Source organism: Ursus arctos, unplaced genomic scaffold (genome assembly GCF_023065955.2).
Source record: "Ursus arctos isolate Adak ecotype North America unplaced genomic scaffold, UrsArc2.0 scaffold_15, whole genome shotgun sequence".
Classification (NCBI taxonomy): Eukaryota; Metazoa; Chordata; class Mammalia; order Carnivora; family Ursidae; genus Ursus; species Ursus arctos.
The window spans coordinates 55,438,371-55,458,017 of NW_026622819.1; the positions used below are offsets into that span (position 1 = coordinate 55,438,371).

At 45.1% G+C, this 19,647-nt stretch overlaps 1 protein-coding gene across 12 annotated transcripts in view; it reads left to right on the top strand.

Annotated features, from left to right (window-relative positions):
• The window catches only part of TENM2 (teneurin transmembrane protein 2), a 523,183-nt gene that overhangs the window by 326,193 nt on the left and 177,343 nt on the right, over positions 1-19,647 (top strand). For all 12 annotated transcript variants that reach the window (XM_044388563.3, XM_048224309.2, XM_048224310.2 and 9 more), the window contains one exon: positions 2,189-2,394. In XM_044388563.3, the coding sequence (XP_044244498.2) occupies positions 2,189-2,394 (206 nt within the window). The remainder of the gene's footprint in view (positions 1-2,188; positions 2,395-19,647) is intronic.

Below are 19,647 nucleotides of genomic sequence, written 5' to 3' on the forward strand. Positions count from 1 at the left end.
TGTTGCCACACTATGATTGCTGGGGTGACTAAACTGTTCTTCCCCAGGGGCCCTTTTTATTACACCCCTTCTTTACTGGGTCCTTTATATTATATCCCTTCCCCCAAAAGGCCTTAATGTGGGGGGAGGGGGGAGTCTGCCAACAGCAGCATTTTTAAGTACAAATTAGTTTTCAAATCATAATAATTAGAGCTTCTGATTAATGGGTGATAACAAGTGTTTCCCCCTGGACATGTCATTATTTCAGCAAAATAAACAACATTCTGTTTAGGCTGAGAGCCTTACAGATAATAATAATAATGATAGCTAATTTCTATTTAGGACTTGTGTTGTGCCTAAAATTATGTTAAGAGCTTTGCATGGATTAGCGCATTAAATCCTCATAACAACCCTGTAAAATAAGTAATAGTGTCCCAGCAATACAGATGTGGGGACTAAGGCACAGAGAGCAGATAAACTTAGCAAGTGGCCAAGCCGGGATTTGAACCAGGGCAGTCTCAGCCCAGAGTCGCTCCTCTTCCATACTGTGTAGTATTTCTCCCCCTACAGGGAAGTATTGCATGTCCGACATCCACATAACATGTTTGAGGAACAAACCATCTAGTCCCATCGAAAGATCTGACCCATTCGTGACTTAGTAGTTGTTTCTTCTTAACGATATTGTGTGATGAAAGCTTCCAAACTTCCCTTAGAAGCCCGTTCCCTGGTTTTATTATTCTAGAGGCCAAGAGTTTCTTTTTAAAGTCCAAATCATTGTTTCTCCTGCTTTATTTTAAGCCCTTGTTGACTTTTTATTTGATCTGCTATTGAGCTAAATAAAAATGAATCATCCCCTCTCTTGTTTTAAAACACACACACACACACACACACACACACACACACACACGGAGGAAAAAAAAATAACTTCACACCCTCAAGTCATTCTGTGGTTTTCTTTTATAATTTAGATGTGGAAAACCTTCAGAGATCCAAAAATTTCACCTCTCCATTTTACAGATGGAGAAAGTGGCACCAAGGTCATTAATGAGTCTTGTCTTGATGCAGGGGCTAGATAGTAACAGACCAGGGCTGCTAAGTCAGACAGCTCCACTAACCCTTCGTGCCAGCCTTCAGCAATCCCATGATCTCTCCTGACCGAACAAAACCTTTTGCACTGAATTGGAGCCAAATATAGATAAATATTTTCAGAAAAGCCTGTCTATCACAGAATGCAGAAGGGAGCTTGATTCTCATCCTTTGCCCATCAGGCTAAAGAAGTTTTCCGACCCACAAGGCCACCAAAGTGACTGATCAAAAAGTGAAAAGACCCCCAGAACTTCTTTCAGAAGTTCCATCTGAACAAGTCACAAATGACCATTATAAAGCTAGATTCCACTTAGGTTTTATTCCCATTTAAGAGATCAGGAAAACAAGGCTCTGAGAGATGAACTTGCTTTCTTTGGGCGACTGCTAGTAACTCCCAGCTTTTTCTTAATTCTGTGTTTGCAAATAAAGAGTATAGAAGGTACTGGCTGCTTCACTGTTACTAAGAGATCCTCTTTAAAAATCGGTATTTCTGCAACTCCTTTTGTTAAAGTTCTGAAGGAAACTGAATGTGGGTAACCAATATTTTCTATATACGTGATTTCAAATGCAACAGAGATGTGTGAGAGAAGTGTGATTCCCACATGGTGCTTCGATCCCTCCCAAGGAAGGAGTCACCCCCAATATTAGGTCAGTCTGAGATCCAGTCCTTATTTTCCATTGTTATTTACTCTGAGCCAATGTTTGTTCATTGTTGCTTCCTTTTTTTTTTTTTTCATTTATGAAAATGTCAGTATATTGGACTTGTTTCTGGCTGGGAAGAATAATTAAAGGCTGCAAGAATTAAATCTGGTGCCTGGTTAATATCACTCTCATCTCCCCTGCTGATAGTTGCACACCCCAGCCCTATTCAAGGTTGTTGCAAGCTTTACATGTACTTCCCAGACTCCAGCTCCTACTGTATTTGATCAGTAAAGAGCAATTGTAGAAGAAGTTCAGAAGGCATCGTGCCAGTATCGTGCCCTGGGTTATGAGTTTATACTTAAACTTGCTATGAGTTTCATCTTCATTTTTTTTTCAGCTCCTGGCATGCAAATAAACAGAACTGTAGAACCAACAAATGTGTACAAATGTCACTGATTTGATGTCACTTCCTGTTTTCCAGTGCCCTGGTCATTGAAAAATAGCAGCATAGACAGTGGTGAAGCAGAAGTTGGTCGACGGGTGACCCAAGAAGTCCCCCCAGGCGTGTTTTGGAGATCACAGATTCACATCAGTCAACCCCAGTTCTTAAAGTTCAACATCTCCCTTGGGAAGGATGCTCTCTTTGGTGTTTACATAAGAAGGGGACTTCCACCATCTCATGCCCAGGTATGACCACGCTCGATGGAACTAGGGGTTTAAAGAAATTCCCACTCTGTACCCACTAGGATGGCTGTGATTGAACGTTGGACACTAACAAGTGTTGGCAGGGATGTGGAGCAATGAGAGCATTGGCGTATTGCTGGCGAGGATGTAAAATAGTGCAGCTGCTGTGGAAGAATCTGACAGTTCTTCAGTTAAGTCAAACCTAGAATCACCGTGTGACCCAACAATTCTACTTCTAGGTACACACACACAGAACCGAAAATGTTCTTTCTCATAAAAACATACACATGAGTGTTCAGAGCTCGTTATTCATCATAGCCAAAAAGTGGAAACAACCCAAATGTCCATGAACTGATGAATGGATAAACAAATATGACCTATGCATACAGTGAAATACCCCTCAACTATAAAAAGGAGGGAAGAGTTGTTCCATGCTAAAGCATCGATGAATCTTGAAAAGTATGGTTCTAGGTAAAAGCCAGATACAAAAGGCCACGTACTGTATGATTCTATCTATTGTCCAGAATAGGCAGACCCATAGAGACAGCAAGGTGATGAGTGATTGCCAGGGGTGGGGGAGGAGGGAATCGGGACTGACTGCTGGTAGGTTTGGGGTTTCTGTTAGGGGTGTTATCAATGCTCAGGAATTAGATAGTGGTGACGATTGTACAACATAGTGAATATATGAAAAACTACTGAATTATAGAATGGCAGAATTTATGTTGTATGAATGGTATCTCAAAAAAAAAAAAAAAAAGATGACGTTCCTACCTGGTGAAGTCAGCTTTGCCAGCCCTGGAGGTTAATCCTCGGGCATTTTCACTTCAGGTATTCTAGTTACTGGATTAATTTGTGAAAATATCAGTAGGAGACATCCCAATATATCTCAAAAGAGTTGTGTAAATTAACCAAAATTCAGCCATTTCTCCATGATTTCTGTTCTTCCCTCTACTGAGTTCCTTGGGATGTCCTTGGCACTATGAAAGTGAGATTATCCCCAGCGTTGGGAATGAAGAGATTATGGATTTCATTGTTTTTCATCCATCCTTTAATTTGTCCTGGTAGAGATTTTATTATATACACACCATTAGGGATAAATTAACACCCACCTAGCTTGGTTTTCTTTTCCAATAAGAATTGCATATCCCAAGAAAAACCAAGTAGGGCTTTCCTGCCTCATTTGCTTTCAAATCCAGCAAGTACATAAAGAAGTACATTAGGAAAATACCCCAGTGGAAGGAAAACTTCCTTAACTACTCATTATATCCAGTCAAAGATGACTTTAAAATGTGCTGGAAAGGTATTCATCTAGAAAATTGAATTGAAAGAATTGAAAGCTCTAAACCCATTGGCAAATGCAAAAGAGTGAGGCCACCATTTCTTTGTCTTAGGCTCATGGCAGACATTGCTAATCGATGGCTGCACTTTTTCCTCCGTGAGCTCAGTGCGCGGCCACTACCAACTGACCGGTGTTGGCTCTCAAAATGAAACTTACTTGCAATCCCATCTTTACAACCTGAAAGTATCAAAAAATCAGCATAAGGGGCCAGAGGAGGGCTGTGGGGCTTTTTGTTTTGTTTTCTGGTTTTGTTTTGTTTTGTTTTACCATACATGGCCCAGGCTATAGGCACCAATATGTAAAGTGGTAATCAATAAATCCTCCATCCATCCAGAAAATATTTATTGGTCTAGGCACTGATTATTCAGAGATGAGTTAACATAGCCCCTGACCAAGCAGAACTCCGGATACAAAAATTGCATCTGCTCTTCAAAGAGATTCGCATCCAGAGAAAGAGAGGGAGTCAGCTGAGAGGAGTCCCTGTGGCGTTTCTGTAACTTCTGGCCAGGCGGCAGGGTGCTGCCCTGGGAAATTATGCAAATTGTGAGGTGGTTTCCTTGACCTTCAGGCTCCACTGACTCTACCACAGCACAATGGAGGACTTGCAGTGGTGAAATCTGCTTATTGGCCTTATTTGAGTAAATATGAACATGGCTCTGGGCACAGCCGAGAATAAGTTTCCTCTCAGCCGGTTGGATGCAAGGAGCTTTGCTGGAGGAAAACGCTTCTTCCCCACACTATTCCAGAGCACTGTTGTCCCCCTTCCCTTGCATGTTCCAAACAACCAGTACCATGGGAAAGCAAATGATCATGGCAAGTCGAGTAGGTAACTCCCTGTAACTGAGTGATAGTGGACAGCAGGCAGAAACGTACTCTACCCAGTTTCCCTGCTGTTCTGACATTCAGGACTCAAACCCTCAATGACAATGTCTTTTCTTCTTTTGTGGCTACACCACACTGTCCATCTCCTGCCAGGCTAGTGATTGTTCTAGCGGTCGTCCTCTCAAAATAGCTCCACTCCAGGGACAGCCTCATCACAGTTCAAGGGAAGGGGAATGAATAGGCATGGGCTGATGTATGCTGAGGGTTTCAGTCCAGCTGCCAATTTGGGAGTTTAGCGTGCACTGGAGGGTCAAGTAAGCGAGACACAACGCAGATGCTTAGAAATGCACAAGACAGGTACAATATAGGGGCGCTTCTTAAGAAAAGAAAAAGAGAAAACCCTGACTCCCTACACATTCTCATATTCAGTCACTGCCATCGCACGCACTCATGTCCATCTGATGAGCTACATTTCCTCGAGGAGACGGTGCTTAGCTCCTTGCAGGGATAGGTGACTAACTCACATCTCAAACTATTAGAGAATTTCTCATTTCTATTGGCATATCCTATCAAGGAACATAAGTTCTATGGGGATTGGCAGTCTAGCCAAGGTGACTCATTTGAGCTGGGAAGAGAGAAAGAGGAGATGGGGAGGGGGGATGACTATGAAATTCTATTGGCTGTGTTGCATAAAATAGCTATGCTTAAATTTTATTGCGTATCATGCTTTGACCAAGAGCCTACAAGGTTTAGTATCCTTGTCCAAGGATATTAAATACAGAGGAGAATCCTTTCTTACCTGCTTAAATTTCTCAAGAATCAGAGTGAGTCCCAGTTGACTTTTTGAATGTGGCTTTTTACAACGATACAGAGGCAACGTGGCATAGGGGAGAAAGCCCTGGAATTGGAGAACTCAGAATGGAGGCCCTGCTACATATTAACCAGGAGACCTTAGACTTAGCCCTTAACCTCTTTGAGCCTCAGTTTGTCTCCCTGTGTTATGTAGCTCGCGGTGCTGCTGTAATTACACCACCACAACAAAGGCAGAATGAGAAAACACTGTATACTAAAGCACAACATAAAGATATCATATACAAGTGTTTCGTGGTACTAAGAAACTCCGTGTGGCCCTAGCAAATACTGTATATAGGTGAGCAATTATGTAAATATAGCTTCTTAAGGTAAAATTAATTTTCTAGTGTGTTTTCCTTCTTATGGAAGAACAAACTGTGTTCTCATTGTAGAAAAAATTTCAAAACAGAGAAACAAAAGGAAGCAAAAACAGCTAGAATTTTTACCCCCTTTTGGTAAATGTTTACATATGTTTTTTGCTATAATAAAATCTATCAAATGCAGGGGGAAAAAAAGCTAAGAATCTAAATGGCTTAAAATAACAGAAGCTATTTTTTTGTTTACCAGGGGTGGTTTTGCCCCCAACGCAGATGGCTTTGGCAATGTTTGGGAATATTTTGGGTTGTCACACGGACAGAGGTACTACTACTAGCTAGTGGGTCAAGCCTAGGGGTGCCGCTAAGCACGCACAGGACAGCCTCCACGACAGAGAATTGCCCCTCCCAGAATGTCAGTAGTGCTGAAGTCGGGAGACCCCTCTTCACACGGTCACGTGGATTAAAGAAGACTCGGCGCAATGTCAGCCTCCTTCAAGGACACAGACCTATGGAACCTTCACTCTCAGGGAGATTCTAGTTCCCTGTAGAAAGGAAGAAGAAAGTGGTGAATTCTGGACCAATCCCTGAATACTTCTGCTTGGAAGTGACGCATGTCATTTAAGCCCTTGTCTGACGGACCAAAGCAAGTCCCATCCTAACTTCAGTGGAGCACGAAATACAATCTGATGTCGACCCTGAGACGGGGAGCACCGGAGAAATCAACGGAAAGCCCTACTGACTTACAATAAAATGTTGAGTCACCTGTCCTCGTGGCTGGTATTTGTGGACACCCTTAACTCTTTCCTGAAAGTCAAGCCTTGAGGACTTCCTACGAATTGCCAAATTGTCCTTCTGAAAGTTTCCCCCGTTACATACCCTCCACTCCTAGCTTCCAGCAGCAGGGCCGAGGCGCTCATTTTATTACCTGAATCCTTACGTACCCTGAGTGTTTTCATTGTTTCATCTTTGTCCATTTGAAAGGTAGCTATTATATTGTCTTTTGAATGCAGCATTTTGACACCCTGTATTGCATTTTTTAAGACCTAGACAAAAACAAAACAAAGTCAATATGAGCCAGTCTCATCCGACCCATTGCATAATGTCGAATTCTCAACAGGGATGGTGTGTGAGGAAGCCTAGTGCGTCTCGCCAGGCATTTGAAATCGGACAAACTGTGTCAGATTTGCTCAGCCCCAGTTCTGGAAAGGAAACCGATCAGACTTGAAGCAATAATAATAATCTGCCCTGGCTCCGGTGCTAGGCATCAAAGGAAATTTCAGAGGTTGCTGCCGCAAGTCAGGGTCTTGGGTGGTTAAGGCGGTGAGCAAGTTTGCTTGACAGTTCATCACTGATTGCTACTGCTATGTCAAGCCAAGTAAAATCCTTTGTGAGAACAAGTCAATAATCGGCAAATGAGGTACATGATTAACCCGAGACAACAAGATGCTCTTACCGCTTGGGAGCCCTGCTGAGCCTCACCTTCTCCACAGTCCTGTTTAGCAAATATTAAAAATGCCTATTTCATCACTCAGACTGATGGAGCCAGGAGCCCGGTGACTTCCAGAGGCAACTTGGACGCAGAGGGTGGGCTTGCAGCTCCAGCGGGTTCTTAGAGGGAGATGCTAGGGATCGCATGGCACTAAGCTAGAAGCAGACGCCGTCGACCCCCGGGGCTTTACGCTGAGATGTGTCTGTGGGCTGGGAAGTGAAACTAGCCACCAGGCACATCAAACAATAGGGAACTATTTAAGAGACCACGGATTGCTCCAGGATCATAGGAAACGCTCTCGAATCCGGGAGGTGGAGCATGTGTGGACCAAGATAAAATGAGCTGAGCACACATTCCTATTTGTCTTCATCAGCAGAATTCCCCTAAATGACATTTTTTAAAGCAAATTTATAGATGGCGATTAGTGATGTTAGCTTTTGCCCCCTTGGGTTTATCCCTTTCCAATTCAGAGCCTTCTTTGAAAATGAACTCTCACTTTTCTTTGTCCCATTCTCTCTTGCCCAAGTATGTAAATGGCACACAGTTGCGATCAGAGGTGGGATGGGCTAGGTCCCAGGGACAGGGGGACATTGAGTGCTCTGAGCACCGTGCTTCTCTCCCCGCTGACTGGTCAGATGGGCTCTCCCCCGACATCCCCCTTTCCTGTGGAGCTGTGAGCTTCTTGCAGAGGGAATATCAGGGTATGACTGTCAGCTTGCATAGCACGTCACAAAACGATTTAACTTCATTTTGGAGGGAGACATATTTTTATAGGCATGTTTTTCAGACCTTTCCTTTCCCAAAGAATTTGAGGTATGGAGAAAAATTTTGTGAAACCAAGAGAGACTTGGTGTGTTCTGTATTGTACTTAAAGTGCTTTTGGAAAGGCGTTTCTCAGGAGGCCCCTTGTGATTATTTGGTGTATCCTAACAGGACCCGAAGCTGCCACTTAAATGAGCGGGTGCCCTCCTGGGCAGCCACCAAGCAGAGCTAGGGAGAAATCCCAGGGCTGCTTGAGTTTTACAAGAGAGCTGGTGTGGAGGGGATGCATGGGAGGACACTGTGGGTGTTTTTCAGGACGGGTAACACTTGAGAACGTGGAACTCAGGGAGAAAAAAACAGAAACTGGGAAGACAGGGAGGAGGAAGAGAGGATAGCAAGTACCACATCATGTATTTAGACTGAGCAGACTCTCAGCGGCTCTGTAATTCAGGAGTTTGCAAATTTTCTAGGCAAAGACCTTTATCTTCAAGTGAGATCTTATGTAGAACCCCAAAAATAAAATGGATAAAAGCAACGATTTTATTAGCATAACTATAGTGTATAGTTCAAATCTATATTTATTATAATGTTAATCTTGGAATATGTATGTTTACTGTATGTGTAATAGAAAAAACTCTATATACAGCTACACAGATAGAGACACAGGGAGAGAGACTAACTCATGGGGGGATCGCCTCTCGGTGCAGGTAAGGAGAACAGGACTGAGAATTAGGTTCAGAAATGCACTTGCTGTTACCCATAATAAAATATTAACAGTAAAGTGCACTCCCTCCCCATCTCCAGCACACACGCACGAAGATTGGAAATAAATACGACAAAATGTTAACATTTATTCATTTGAGTGGTTCAGATATGGATATTCGTCACCATATTCTTTATACTTTTCTTAATTTTTGTAATGCCTCTCTCTTTAAGAAAAGTGCATTTGTGACAAGCTTGAATCTATTTTGAGTAAAAGAAGCATTAGGAGGCTATAGATGGTGACTATAATCTTATATCATGCTCAAGATTCAATTTATTTATATACTTTGTTTTGTTTGCACCATTTTGAGAAAAATCACAATGAATATATATACGTAAGTTGCAAATCACAGCAGTATTTTCTTTAATCCTTTCCTTTACGGGCTCTGACTACTCTTCAATTAAATTGATCCACAAGCTTGAAAGAGGAGCAATAGGAAATAATTGTTTCAAGGCTAAATCACTTAAGAAATCTAACGACTTCCATCCCTTGCCTTAAATACAGAAATAGAGAGGCTGCACCCTAAACTTAAAGTTAGCTTTGAAACTGTCTTCACTAAAACACACACACACACACACACACACACACACACACACACACACATATACACACGTATAGATATATACGTAGACCTATAGGATACATATGAATATATACATATATATATATATATATATATCATGTCCATTTGAAATGGCACTCCTGGTTTCACATTCTGGCACAAACTGGTACTTCTGTTCTGCATGGCATTTGGTGGGACAGGATCTACCAGTGCAGCTGCTTACACAACTTTATCGGAGCAAGGACACACCAGTGTGCGTTCAAAGAAAGCCGCTTGCAGATCGATAAGTTTCCTAATAAATGAGAGTTACAGAAGTTCAAGTCTATGTTCAGAGATATTAAGAAAAGCTTTATTCCCACATCTTCACAAAAATTAATGGCTCTTAAAATGTTAATTGAAGCCCCTTTCAGGTTAAGGATGTTTTGTAGGGAAGCAAAAGTTGTTATAAGACAAAAACATTCATTAATCATCTGATCGCTTATAAAAATGTTCTCCACTTGGAGCTCCCTCCCGGTGTAACACTAGTTCCGATAGTAAGTGTCAGCATTAGCTGGTTGCTCGACATGCCAGGGACTATTTCCCGTGAATGATTTTATCCTCGCGATGACCCAGTGAGATAGGCGCTATGAGGAACAGTCCCCGTTTACACGTGAAGGAACGGAGATGTCGTTCAGAGCCTTGAGGCTGGTATGTCCGGAGCAGAGCAGTCAGACCCCTCTTTCTTCTGGTCTCTGGAAGACGCTCTGTTCCAGGAGCAGCCTGTGCAAAGTGCCATGTAAACACCGTCACTGGTGGGCTACCCGTAAAACTCACGCGCAAACAGGCATCTCATTAAGGCAGTGACAGGGGTGCCGGAGATCTGCCTTGAAGGGCGGGGGAAGCCTTGGTAAATCTGGATCTGGCTGAGGAAACGCAGGTAACGAGGTGACAAAATCAGCCCTTCCGAGAGGATGGTTATAATGACATCAAGAGAGGTGCTAGGATTTGACAAAGACGTCCAGGATGTTTACAGAAATATCCCTTTTGATGGTGTTACACCAGTCGAGCTCGATTGACGCTACCTTGTTCTCGAGTGTTCCATCGATTCGGAGCTGACATGGTGCTCATCTTTGACATCTCTGAGACCAGGATGTGTTTTGCAATCGATGAAGCTGAGAAACAACGAAATGTTTGCCCTCACATTTTTGTTTATGGAAGGAAACTAAATGTGCATTCGAACAATTAGAGTATGGTTCCTACTATAACCTGAATTTTCCTAAGTCTGAGATAAAAATAATTTGTTCATAATTAGAGCTTCATTCTTCAAGATAAAGTCCTAATCGTGTTCCCGTTTGTTAAGGGCGTTCATTTTAAGTGGCCTGTTATTAATTCCAAATATCCTCAGATAATAGATAGTATAGTATATATCAAGTCAGTGCAGGGATTTAAGTGTAATTTTCAAAATATGTAAATACACAGATAAAAATAAAGCATAAGTAAACATTCTGTGGAATGCCGGTGCTGCTGTTCCCAACACAGACAAGCATGGGCAGAAAAAGTATGGACCAGTCCAGACTGCCTGGTCTTGAACTTCAGCCTCTAGTACTTTGCAGCTGTGTGGCCTTGGACAAGTCACTCAGCCTCTCTGTGCCTCCATTACCTCATCTATAAAGTGGAGACAGTAATATTACACATTCATAGCATTGCTGTGAGATTTAAATGAGGTAATCCTTATAAGGTGCTTGGAACCGTGCCGGCACATAGAAATGATAGCAGCTACTATTACCATGCTTTTCAAAGCATCTATAACACAAGCCCCAAACAATACAAAACAAATTTCAATTTTTTAAAACGATAACCTTTATTTGTGTTTTTCTCATTATAAAAGCAATATATGATGATGCTAGAAAACATAGAAAACAACATTTTTTAGTATATTTTCCAGACAGTTTTCTATTCACATGTAGCAAACATTTTTACAAATATAGGATTATACCATACATGCAGTTTTTATCCTGATTCTTTGCATAAAGATAGGTAGGGAACATCTTTCTGAATCTGAATATTCTTCCATAAACTCATTGCAAATGCTTCACAAATAGTCCATTCTAAAGATTAAAAAGTTTTGGAACCAATCTCCCTTTTTCAGCATTAGAATCCTACTACTACAGTAAACATCTTTGCGGGTTTATGTTCATGTATTTTTTTAATAATTTCCTTATGATGAATTCTTAAGAGTGAAATTGCTAGCACAAAGGATTTGCAATATGTCAAGCTTTTGTAACAATAATAATAGGCATAAGAATAGCTGACATTGATTGCTTACCATGAGCCTGGCCCGACTCCTAATGGCCCTCAGTGGTCGGTGCCGTTACTATCGCTGGCTTAGGGATTGGAGAGTGGAGATTCCGAGAGCCGAAGTAACTTGCCCAAGGTCACGCTGCTGCCTGGTAAAAGATTGAGAAGCTGCCTGGTGTCTGGGATTCTGTTCCTCTTTGGTGCTTGGAAAGCCATTCTGTGACTGGACACATTCCCAGTTCTCTCCCTGTCTTCGGGGATTTGATTCATTTTCACCACCAGCCCACAGAAGACCCTCCTATTGATCTTGGGAGGGCGAGGAGCCAAATGTGACATTTTTGATAAGCCATTGGCTAAAGACCATTACATGGGAATGTGCAGTAAATAAGAATTCACATCAGCAAGGCACCGAGAGGTAAGACCTCCATTTTCCTGGCCTTGTGGGAGAGGTTTTGTGCCTCTTGGAGTAGCCTTGAGGTGTTCATCAGTTTCACTGAACTTGACCTCTATACTGTGGCTCACTTGGTCTTCAGAGCAATACCTTCCACCCTTCTCCAGGGTTGGATCGAAAGGCAGTGTGATAAGGGCATGAGCTTGTGGGAAGACAAAGTATGAAATCAATCCATCCATGCATTCAACAAATGCTCACTGGATGTCTATAGTGGGGATACAGAGATGAAAGGTATTGGCCCTACTTTAAGGAGATGGGGACCTGACAAGTTAAGTGACAATGGCAGCATGATGTAGGGAGGGCCGTGAGTTGCAAGACAAGAACCGACTCTCTGGAATTGGCCTGCTCTGGGTTTGAGTCTTCTCTCTCCTCTGTATAGCTGAATGTTTATGGCCAAGTCTCTCTAGATTCAGTTTCACCATCTGTGAAATGAGGACTATACCTCATCAGGTTGTTGTGAGTATAAATGAGGTAATGCCTAGCAAATAGTAAGCACCCTGTGGAGATCAATCAGTCAGTCAATCCGACTGGTCTACAGCCCTTACAGCTCGCTCACAGATAACTTAGCAACCGGTGGTCTCTACAGGGAGAGCGGTAAGCCCTCTGGCGGAAACCAGAGAGGGCACACAGACTGAGTTTTAGTTGCTCCTCCTCCAGCCCCTAATCCAGTTTGCAAATATCAGGGTCTTCCAACTTGGTCAAGTGTTTCCCTTCCCCCCTCGATCGTTGTGTAAATATGTGAGGTGGCAGGGGGCGGGGGTCCCTCTCCTGGGGCACAATGCGCACCGCATCCAGCCATGTCCAGTCCAAGTCCCGCTCTCCGTGGGATGGCAGAGGGTGGACCACGTGCCTCGTGCTAGCCCTCCTCTCTTGTGTGTTTCCTGAGCTGATGCCGTACGTCGTTACAGAGTTTGTGCTTGCCCCTGGTGTGATAAACTAATTACATGTGAGCTATGATGATTAGTAAAGAGTTGGGTACAGGAGGTTTAAGAGCCTAAAGATGGGCCACCAGATGTAACCTGTGCGGGATTTTAGGAGAGCTTCCTGGAGGAGACGCTAAACAAGCGGAGTCCTGGAAGGCAAGTTAAGCAGATAAAGGAAGAGGAAAGAGAGGGAAAGATCTTTCCAAGCAGAGGACAGTGAAGATACCCCTTGATCTGTGGGCTGTGTTGAAGCTTGACATAACGATCGTCCTCTTTTTAGAAGCTGTGCTTTTCTTTGGTCATCGCTCGCCAGCAAGGATATAGCTTTTCCCCTCAGCACTGGCTCTTACAAGACGGGGGGCGACTGAGGAGGACGGCGGCTATGGAGGTTTCGCGGCTGTGGCCCTGTGTGGCATTGTTGCATGTTTACACCCACGTACGCAGCCCAGCTAGGAGTGTGTTAAATCAAAGGAAAAAGTGGCCCCATGCCATGAAGCTCTGAGTCACCCTTGCGAGATGGACTAGGTAATGAGGGAAGGTCTTGAGAATAGGAGATCAGGACGTAGAGTTTTCAACTGTTTCTCCCTGTTCTCAAAAATGTCATAGGAAAGGGTTAACAATCTCCCAAGGAGATCCTGTCTTCAGACAGAGCCATTGTTCTGCCAAAGGTAGGCTGTAATGTTGGATTCCACTGCCACTAGCTGAGCACCTACTATGTGCTGTGTGGCAAGGGGCTGCAGCAGTGGACAAGGCAGAGCTGGTCCTGCGCCTGTGGGGCTAGTGAGCACTGGCATTAAGACCCCTCCAAGAACTCCCAGGGAGGGCAGGATTGACAAGCAGCAGGAAGGTGGGAGGGAGATCAGGAGGAAGAGGAGGCCAGGCGAAGAGAATACCTCGTGCCAGGGCCCTGAGGCTGGGATGAGTTTGGTGAGTTCCAGAAACAGAGAAGAACAAGGTAGATGGAATACAAGGACAGAGAAGTTTGGAGGTAGGCAAAGGGAGTTTTTAGACCAGGGAGGGCCCACACCCAGCAAAGTCATCCCCATCTTTCCTGGAACCCTTTTTCTTCTACTCCAGTGGGACATCTCCCTGTCCTCAGGTGCCCAGCCTGCTTCCAAGTCTGGCCCTAGCACCGCTGGGCTCTGCCTTCCTTCCCTTTCTCTGCTCAGCAGCGTCTTTAGGCGACTTACACACCAGGCCGGCCACCAGATACGCTGGCAGAGGCAGCCAGGTTCTTGGAAAACTTGAAGCGACCTCCCATAGTTGTTAAGACTCGCGCAAATCCCAGTTCAAGTCTGTGCTTGGCCACCAACTACCGTCAATGGCACTGGGTACATTACATTACTTCTGTCACAGCCGTTACTCTCTCCTGAGAAATGGGGATGCAACTAGGGTTTCTGGGAAGACGGAAAGAGATAACATATGTCAGCACTTGCCCTCATGCCTGGCACAGAGCAAGTGCCCAGAAAAATAATAGACTTCGTATTTTTGATGATTACTTTTCCCACTGCTGTGCAGGGGGACACGGGATGGGACAGGCAGGGATCCCACCATTAGGTGTGTTCTGCCCCACTCCTTATGTTTCAGAACTGTGCTTGGGTCCTCTCTACCTTCTGTCTGCTTGATCCTTACCTGTGGGGTCTTGTACAATGCACTGCTACGGTCTGCAAATCCAGGTGCCGTGTCCCATCCAGAATCTAGGGGCCCGTTCTCCTAGCTGGTGGACGAGTGGCCCCAGCAGCACACACAGCTGGGCCTAGTGGCATCTAGTTCAGTGACTCGGACACACGGAGTCGGAACTGAGCTGGCGTCCTGAACAAGGCCAGCGGGGCCGTGCTCAGGGAAGCCAGCTGCCGCTGGAGCACGGCCCTGCTGCTGTCATCCTTGCACACCCCTCTGAGCCCTCAGCCTCTTTGAAGGAGAGAAAAGAAAGTGTGCTGAGCTTTAATGAGGAATCAGCCGGGCGCACTTCACCACGGGCCTGGCTGGAGGCAGAAGATGAACAGGCCCCCATGAGTGACCCGCTGCTGCCAGTCGTCCCTGGATGTGACCAGAGACCCTGTGGTAATGTGGCTTCAAGCAGCCCTCACTCACGCATGCTGCTTCGCTGCAATCCTAGCAACTGCTGAGCATGCCCTGCCGTCTGAGGGAGAATCGACATCCGATGCTGGGAGGCCAGGGATGCCGCCAGCACGGAGCGAGGGAGCGGCAGGCCGTCCATGGGAAATGTCAGCGTTTATTGCTTTTCCCGTCCACATCGACCCTCAGCAACAGACGTTCCAAATGGCAATAAAGTTATTTCCCCCCTTCTCAGGGTCCTGGACCCAGTAATAACATCTTCCTGAAGGGCAATGAGTCTGTCTTTAACCTTGCCCTCTTTGGCAGGTGTGTATCGGTGTGGCTTCCAGAAGCATCTCTTGGCTGTCTGCTCCCTGCCTGTGGATGCTCGCCCTTCTGGGAGAGTGATAGGCCCTGCTCGATGGCCCAGGCTCCTTTGCTCTCTCCTGCAGCTCTTCCTGCAAACCCACTAAGTTATCTTAATTACCATTCCAAGAAGTGGGGTAGATTTATAATTGGATCAGTCAAATATTTGCTGTGGTTTATTTTTTTGCCTCTCAAGTGCTCGTAAAAGTTGCATTTTCTGCCACTTCTGGTATGACTGATGACTCAAGGCACAGGCCTCGCATTGCATGGCAACACAGGTTATTTTTCAAAGGCCCAGGAAAAAGAGAGATCGGGGGAGGCGTTTATTTTGGGTTCTTACACTATCACCTTCTGGGTGGCTTTACTGCCGAGTCAAGAGAGACAAGCTGCCTTGAGAGACAGACTTCCTCCCACAGCCAGCCCCTGAACACATCCATCGCCTGCTGGGGTTTGGTCCTGTGCCTCCTAATCTCTTCCAGGGCTTCGGCAGATCGCTTAGCTAGAATGTGCTGTGGAGCAGCCTCTCAGCCATCCAAGCGCAGCACGGTCTCCTGAGCGTCCCTGTGTCCAGGGTTGATCACGATGGGGTCTTGGAACAGAGGAGACAGATGTCCCTGGTAGTAAGCCTGAGTTATCAATCCCCAGTGCTGGGACATGAAAAAGAAACTCTGGCCAGGACCTGTGCCATTGGAAAATGGCCTCCTTCTAGTGTCAGCCAGGCTGCCAAGCAAGCTGGCCAGACTGCAGTCTAGGAATCCGAGAGAGCAGAGGCTCTCCTGCACCAGATGGCCTCCCTGCGAACCGGCTTCTTACTGAGCTCCTGCCTTCCCCGCCCTAGAAGACCATCTCTGCATTTGGCTGGCTTGATCCACCTTGTGTTCCTAGCCTCCAGCCCTTCCCAAAGTTACCGCGGCCGTAAACGAGGCTCCGTGATGCTGCTTATCGTATGTTCATCTGTGAATCGGAGAACTATATACTCCAGACTGGAGCACTTTCTGGACTGAAAGGAGGAACAACTGGTGTCAGCTAGGACACTCCTGGGCAAACAGGGGTAAACAGACACCCCACATATAATAGTTGGGGCTTTACTCCGTGGAAAGTATGCTGGAACTTACCATGCTCCTGGGCAGTGAACTGGGAGCAAAGAGAGGCATGACGTCAAGAAATCTCTGAGGGTTGTGCTGAAGTAACAAGGAAGCCTCAACATTTCGGCGGCTTAGTTTAGTAAGTGTTCGTTCTTGCTCATGTCATAATTTCAGCCTTCCTCCAAGGGCTCATGCTAGGATCCAGGCCATTCCTGTCTTGTGGCCCCACCATCACAGGCTTTAAGCCTGCTCTGGCCCCCTCCAGGGGAGGATAGGGATGGAGGGAGAGCAGCAGGGGCTGCCCAGGATACTTTATGGCAGGGTCTAGAAGGGGAGCTCATCCCACAGCTTACGTTCCACGGACTGGACACCACCGTGTGCTCCCACCTGGCTGCAAGGTGGCTGGAAAAGAGTGAGACCCTGATGTGGACAAGGATCAGCCATCACTACCACAGCCATCACTACCACATCACTAAGAAACAGTATCAAATGGGAAGGGAAGACAAAAGAAGGAACAAGGGAAGTCCAAAGGAAGCAAGCAGGCATTGTACAGCCTCCCACTGAGAACTGGAAAAATGACGTCATCATGGCCTTATAAAGTCAGCTCTCAAATCTTGATTTATGGGAATGTGCAGCCACCATAATGGCCCATCATATGCATGTTCTGCCCCGGCCGCTGCCTGATTCAGCCTCCCTGACTGTAATGCTACCCCTTCCTCTTTCATGCAAAAAAGCACATTACGGAGTGCAAGTGATTATTATTAGAGACAAAACCTGGGACATATTCCAATTTTCTTCTTTTCGATGGAATTCATTTACGAATTTAGTATTTTATTCATTTGATATTTAATATGTACTGGCCAGACTCTGCTTGAGATAAATGAGGGATAGCAGTGAATTATGATAGTGATTGCTGACACCTTGAGGGCTTGATCACCACACACAAAGTGTAATTCTAAGTGCTTTACATGAATTGATTCACTCAATCCTTACAATGGTGTTTTGACAGTGGTGTGATTATTGTCCCCATTTTAAAGATAAGGAGACTGAGGCACAGAGAACTTAAATAGCTTTTGTGAGTGTGGCAAGAAGTAAGTGGCAGTCCTAGGATTCCAGCTCTGAAGTCTTTTTTTTTTCCCCAAGATTTTAGTTTATTTGACAGAGAGAGAGAGCATGCGCACATAAGCAGGGGGAGCAGCAGGCTCCCCGCTGAGCAGGGAGTCCAATGTGGGGCTCGATCTCAGGACCCTGGGATCATGACCTGAGCTGAAGACAGATGCTTAACCAACTGAGCCACGCAGGGGCCCCAGCTCTGAAGTCCTCTTAACCACTCTGCCATGCGGGCAACACCCCTGCCCTCCTGGAGTTTACGTTCTTCTGAGTAGACTGACAGTAAACATAAAAACAGATTATATCAGTGTAGAGAGTGACAAATAGTTTGAGAAAAGCAAAGCACAATAAAGGGTACAGGATTGAGGCACATTGGACACTGCATCGTATCACACCCACATGTCCCCATGCCCTGTTTGACAGCCCCTGGCTTACACAGTCTTCCTTTAATGAAAACTACCCCCCATGCTACTTTGGAATGAGTTGGGAGGAATGGCCAAAATAGATGTCTTCTCTCTCCTCTGACAATACCTTTGCCCAGAGCCATTTGATTGGTTGGACAGCAAGCACTGCTGCTGGTCCTAAGTCATTTCTGCTCTTGGCCAGCCAGCCAGTTCAGCAAGAGATGACTGATGTCCAAATTAATAATGAGCAATGACCCCACACAAGCAATCGCCTTCCCCAAACTTTTCCTCATGGGGGTGATTTTCTGGACCCCAAATGAAGTATATTCTTCTCACCTCAGCACCAGGGAAGTTAGGCTCATTCCTCTGGCTGACAGCAATTTGTAGTAGACATGGGTCTGGGTAGTTGGACATTTACGAGGTTGCTAAGAAACAAATGCTTTGGTTACAAAGGTCTCCAAAGCAGCATTGGTTTGTTGTATCACTTTGTGTAATTTATTTTATCCCATAAAGACAGCTGTGACCAATGGGATATGGGGTAGAGGAAAGCTAAAAAACAAATACTCCTTTTCTGAGAGATGGGGAAATTTCCACTTCCTAAGCAACCACCATCTCCCACCCCCAGATGGAAAAACTGGAACCATGTACTTCTCCTCTCTGATCATTATGATTTGCAAATAAGTAACTCATAGTCTCAAGGTACTTAGTAACATGGTTATTACCTTCCAGGCACTGCCCTAAGCATTACATCATGTCATCCTTGTAACATCTCCCAAAGTCGAGCATTATTATTCCCTAGTATGCAAACCAGGAAGAGGCTAAAAGTCAATTGACCCAACTTCAAGCAATAGCAAGTGGCAGTCAGAATTCAAACCCAACTTTGTCTGATGGTAAAGCCTTTGCACTTCAGATTACAGAGTCTTTGTTTTCAGTGATCACGTTTCAGATGGGTAAAACTGGCAATTCTGATGATGGGGAAGTCACATTAATAGATTCCTGGAGTTTAATTCTATGAAGTTCATGAAAGAGGTTATAGTCAGTGTCTGTAACCTATAAAATCCTTTTTATGGAGGGGAAGTGGTGAGAGAGAGCTTAATCCCACAGTGGTGGTTTTTATCTGCTAAAGACCTGCGCTTTGAATGTTCTCTGGAAGTCACAGTGCAACTGACTTTTCTGTGCAGTGATTTTGAACGAGTTCACAAGATTAGCCCATTTCTACAGGGGTCTTATCGATTTTCTTGTCGACAAGTAAGAGACATTGGTGTCCTCTGCCTTTTCCTTCATCCTCTCTGTCCAGCCTACGGTCAAGCGGTGTCCCTTCTTTCTTAAAAACATTCCTCCAAAGTTGTCTCCTCTCCTCATTGACTGTCCTAATCAAGACCCCTGTCACATCATACTTGGGTTTCTGCAACACTGCCCAGCTGGTCTTCCTGGTTCTTTTCATTCTCCTCTCTGCCATATCCTGCCTGCAAATAAATTCCTCAAAACATTCCTTTCATTGCATCAGTCACTGCTCAGGGATCATCCATGGCTCCCACTTGCCCACCAGAGGATTTCGCCATTCTCTAGGACAGGGCTCTCTTGGGTCACACTGGCTCCCCCCGACCCTGTTCCCCTCATCTTGGTAGCCTTCATTGGCCAATCAGTCTCTCATTGATCACTTCTAGTTAGGAGCC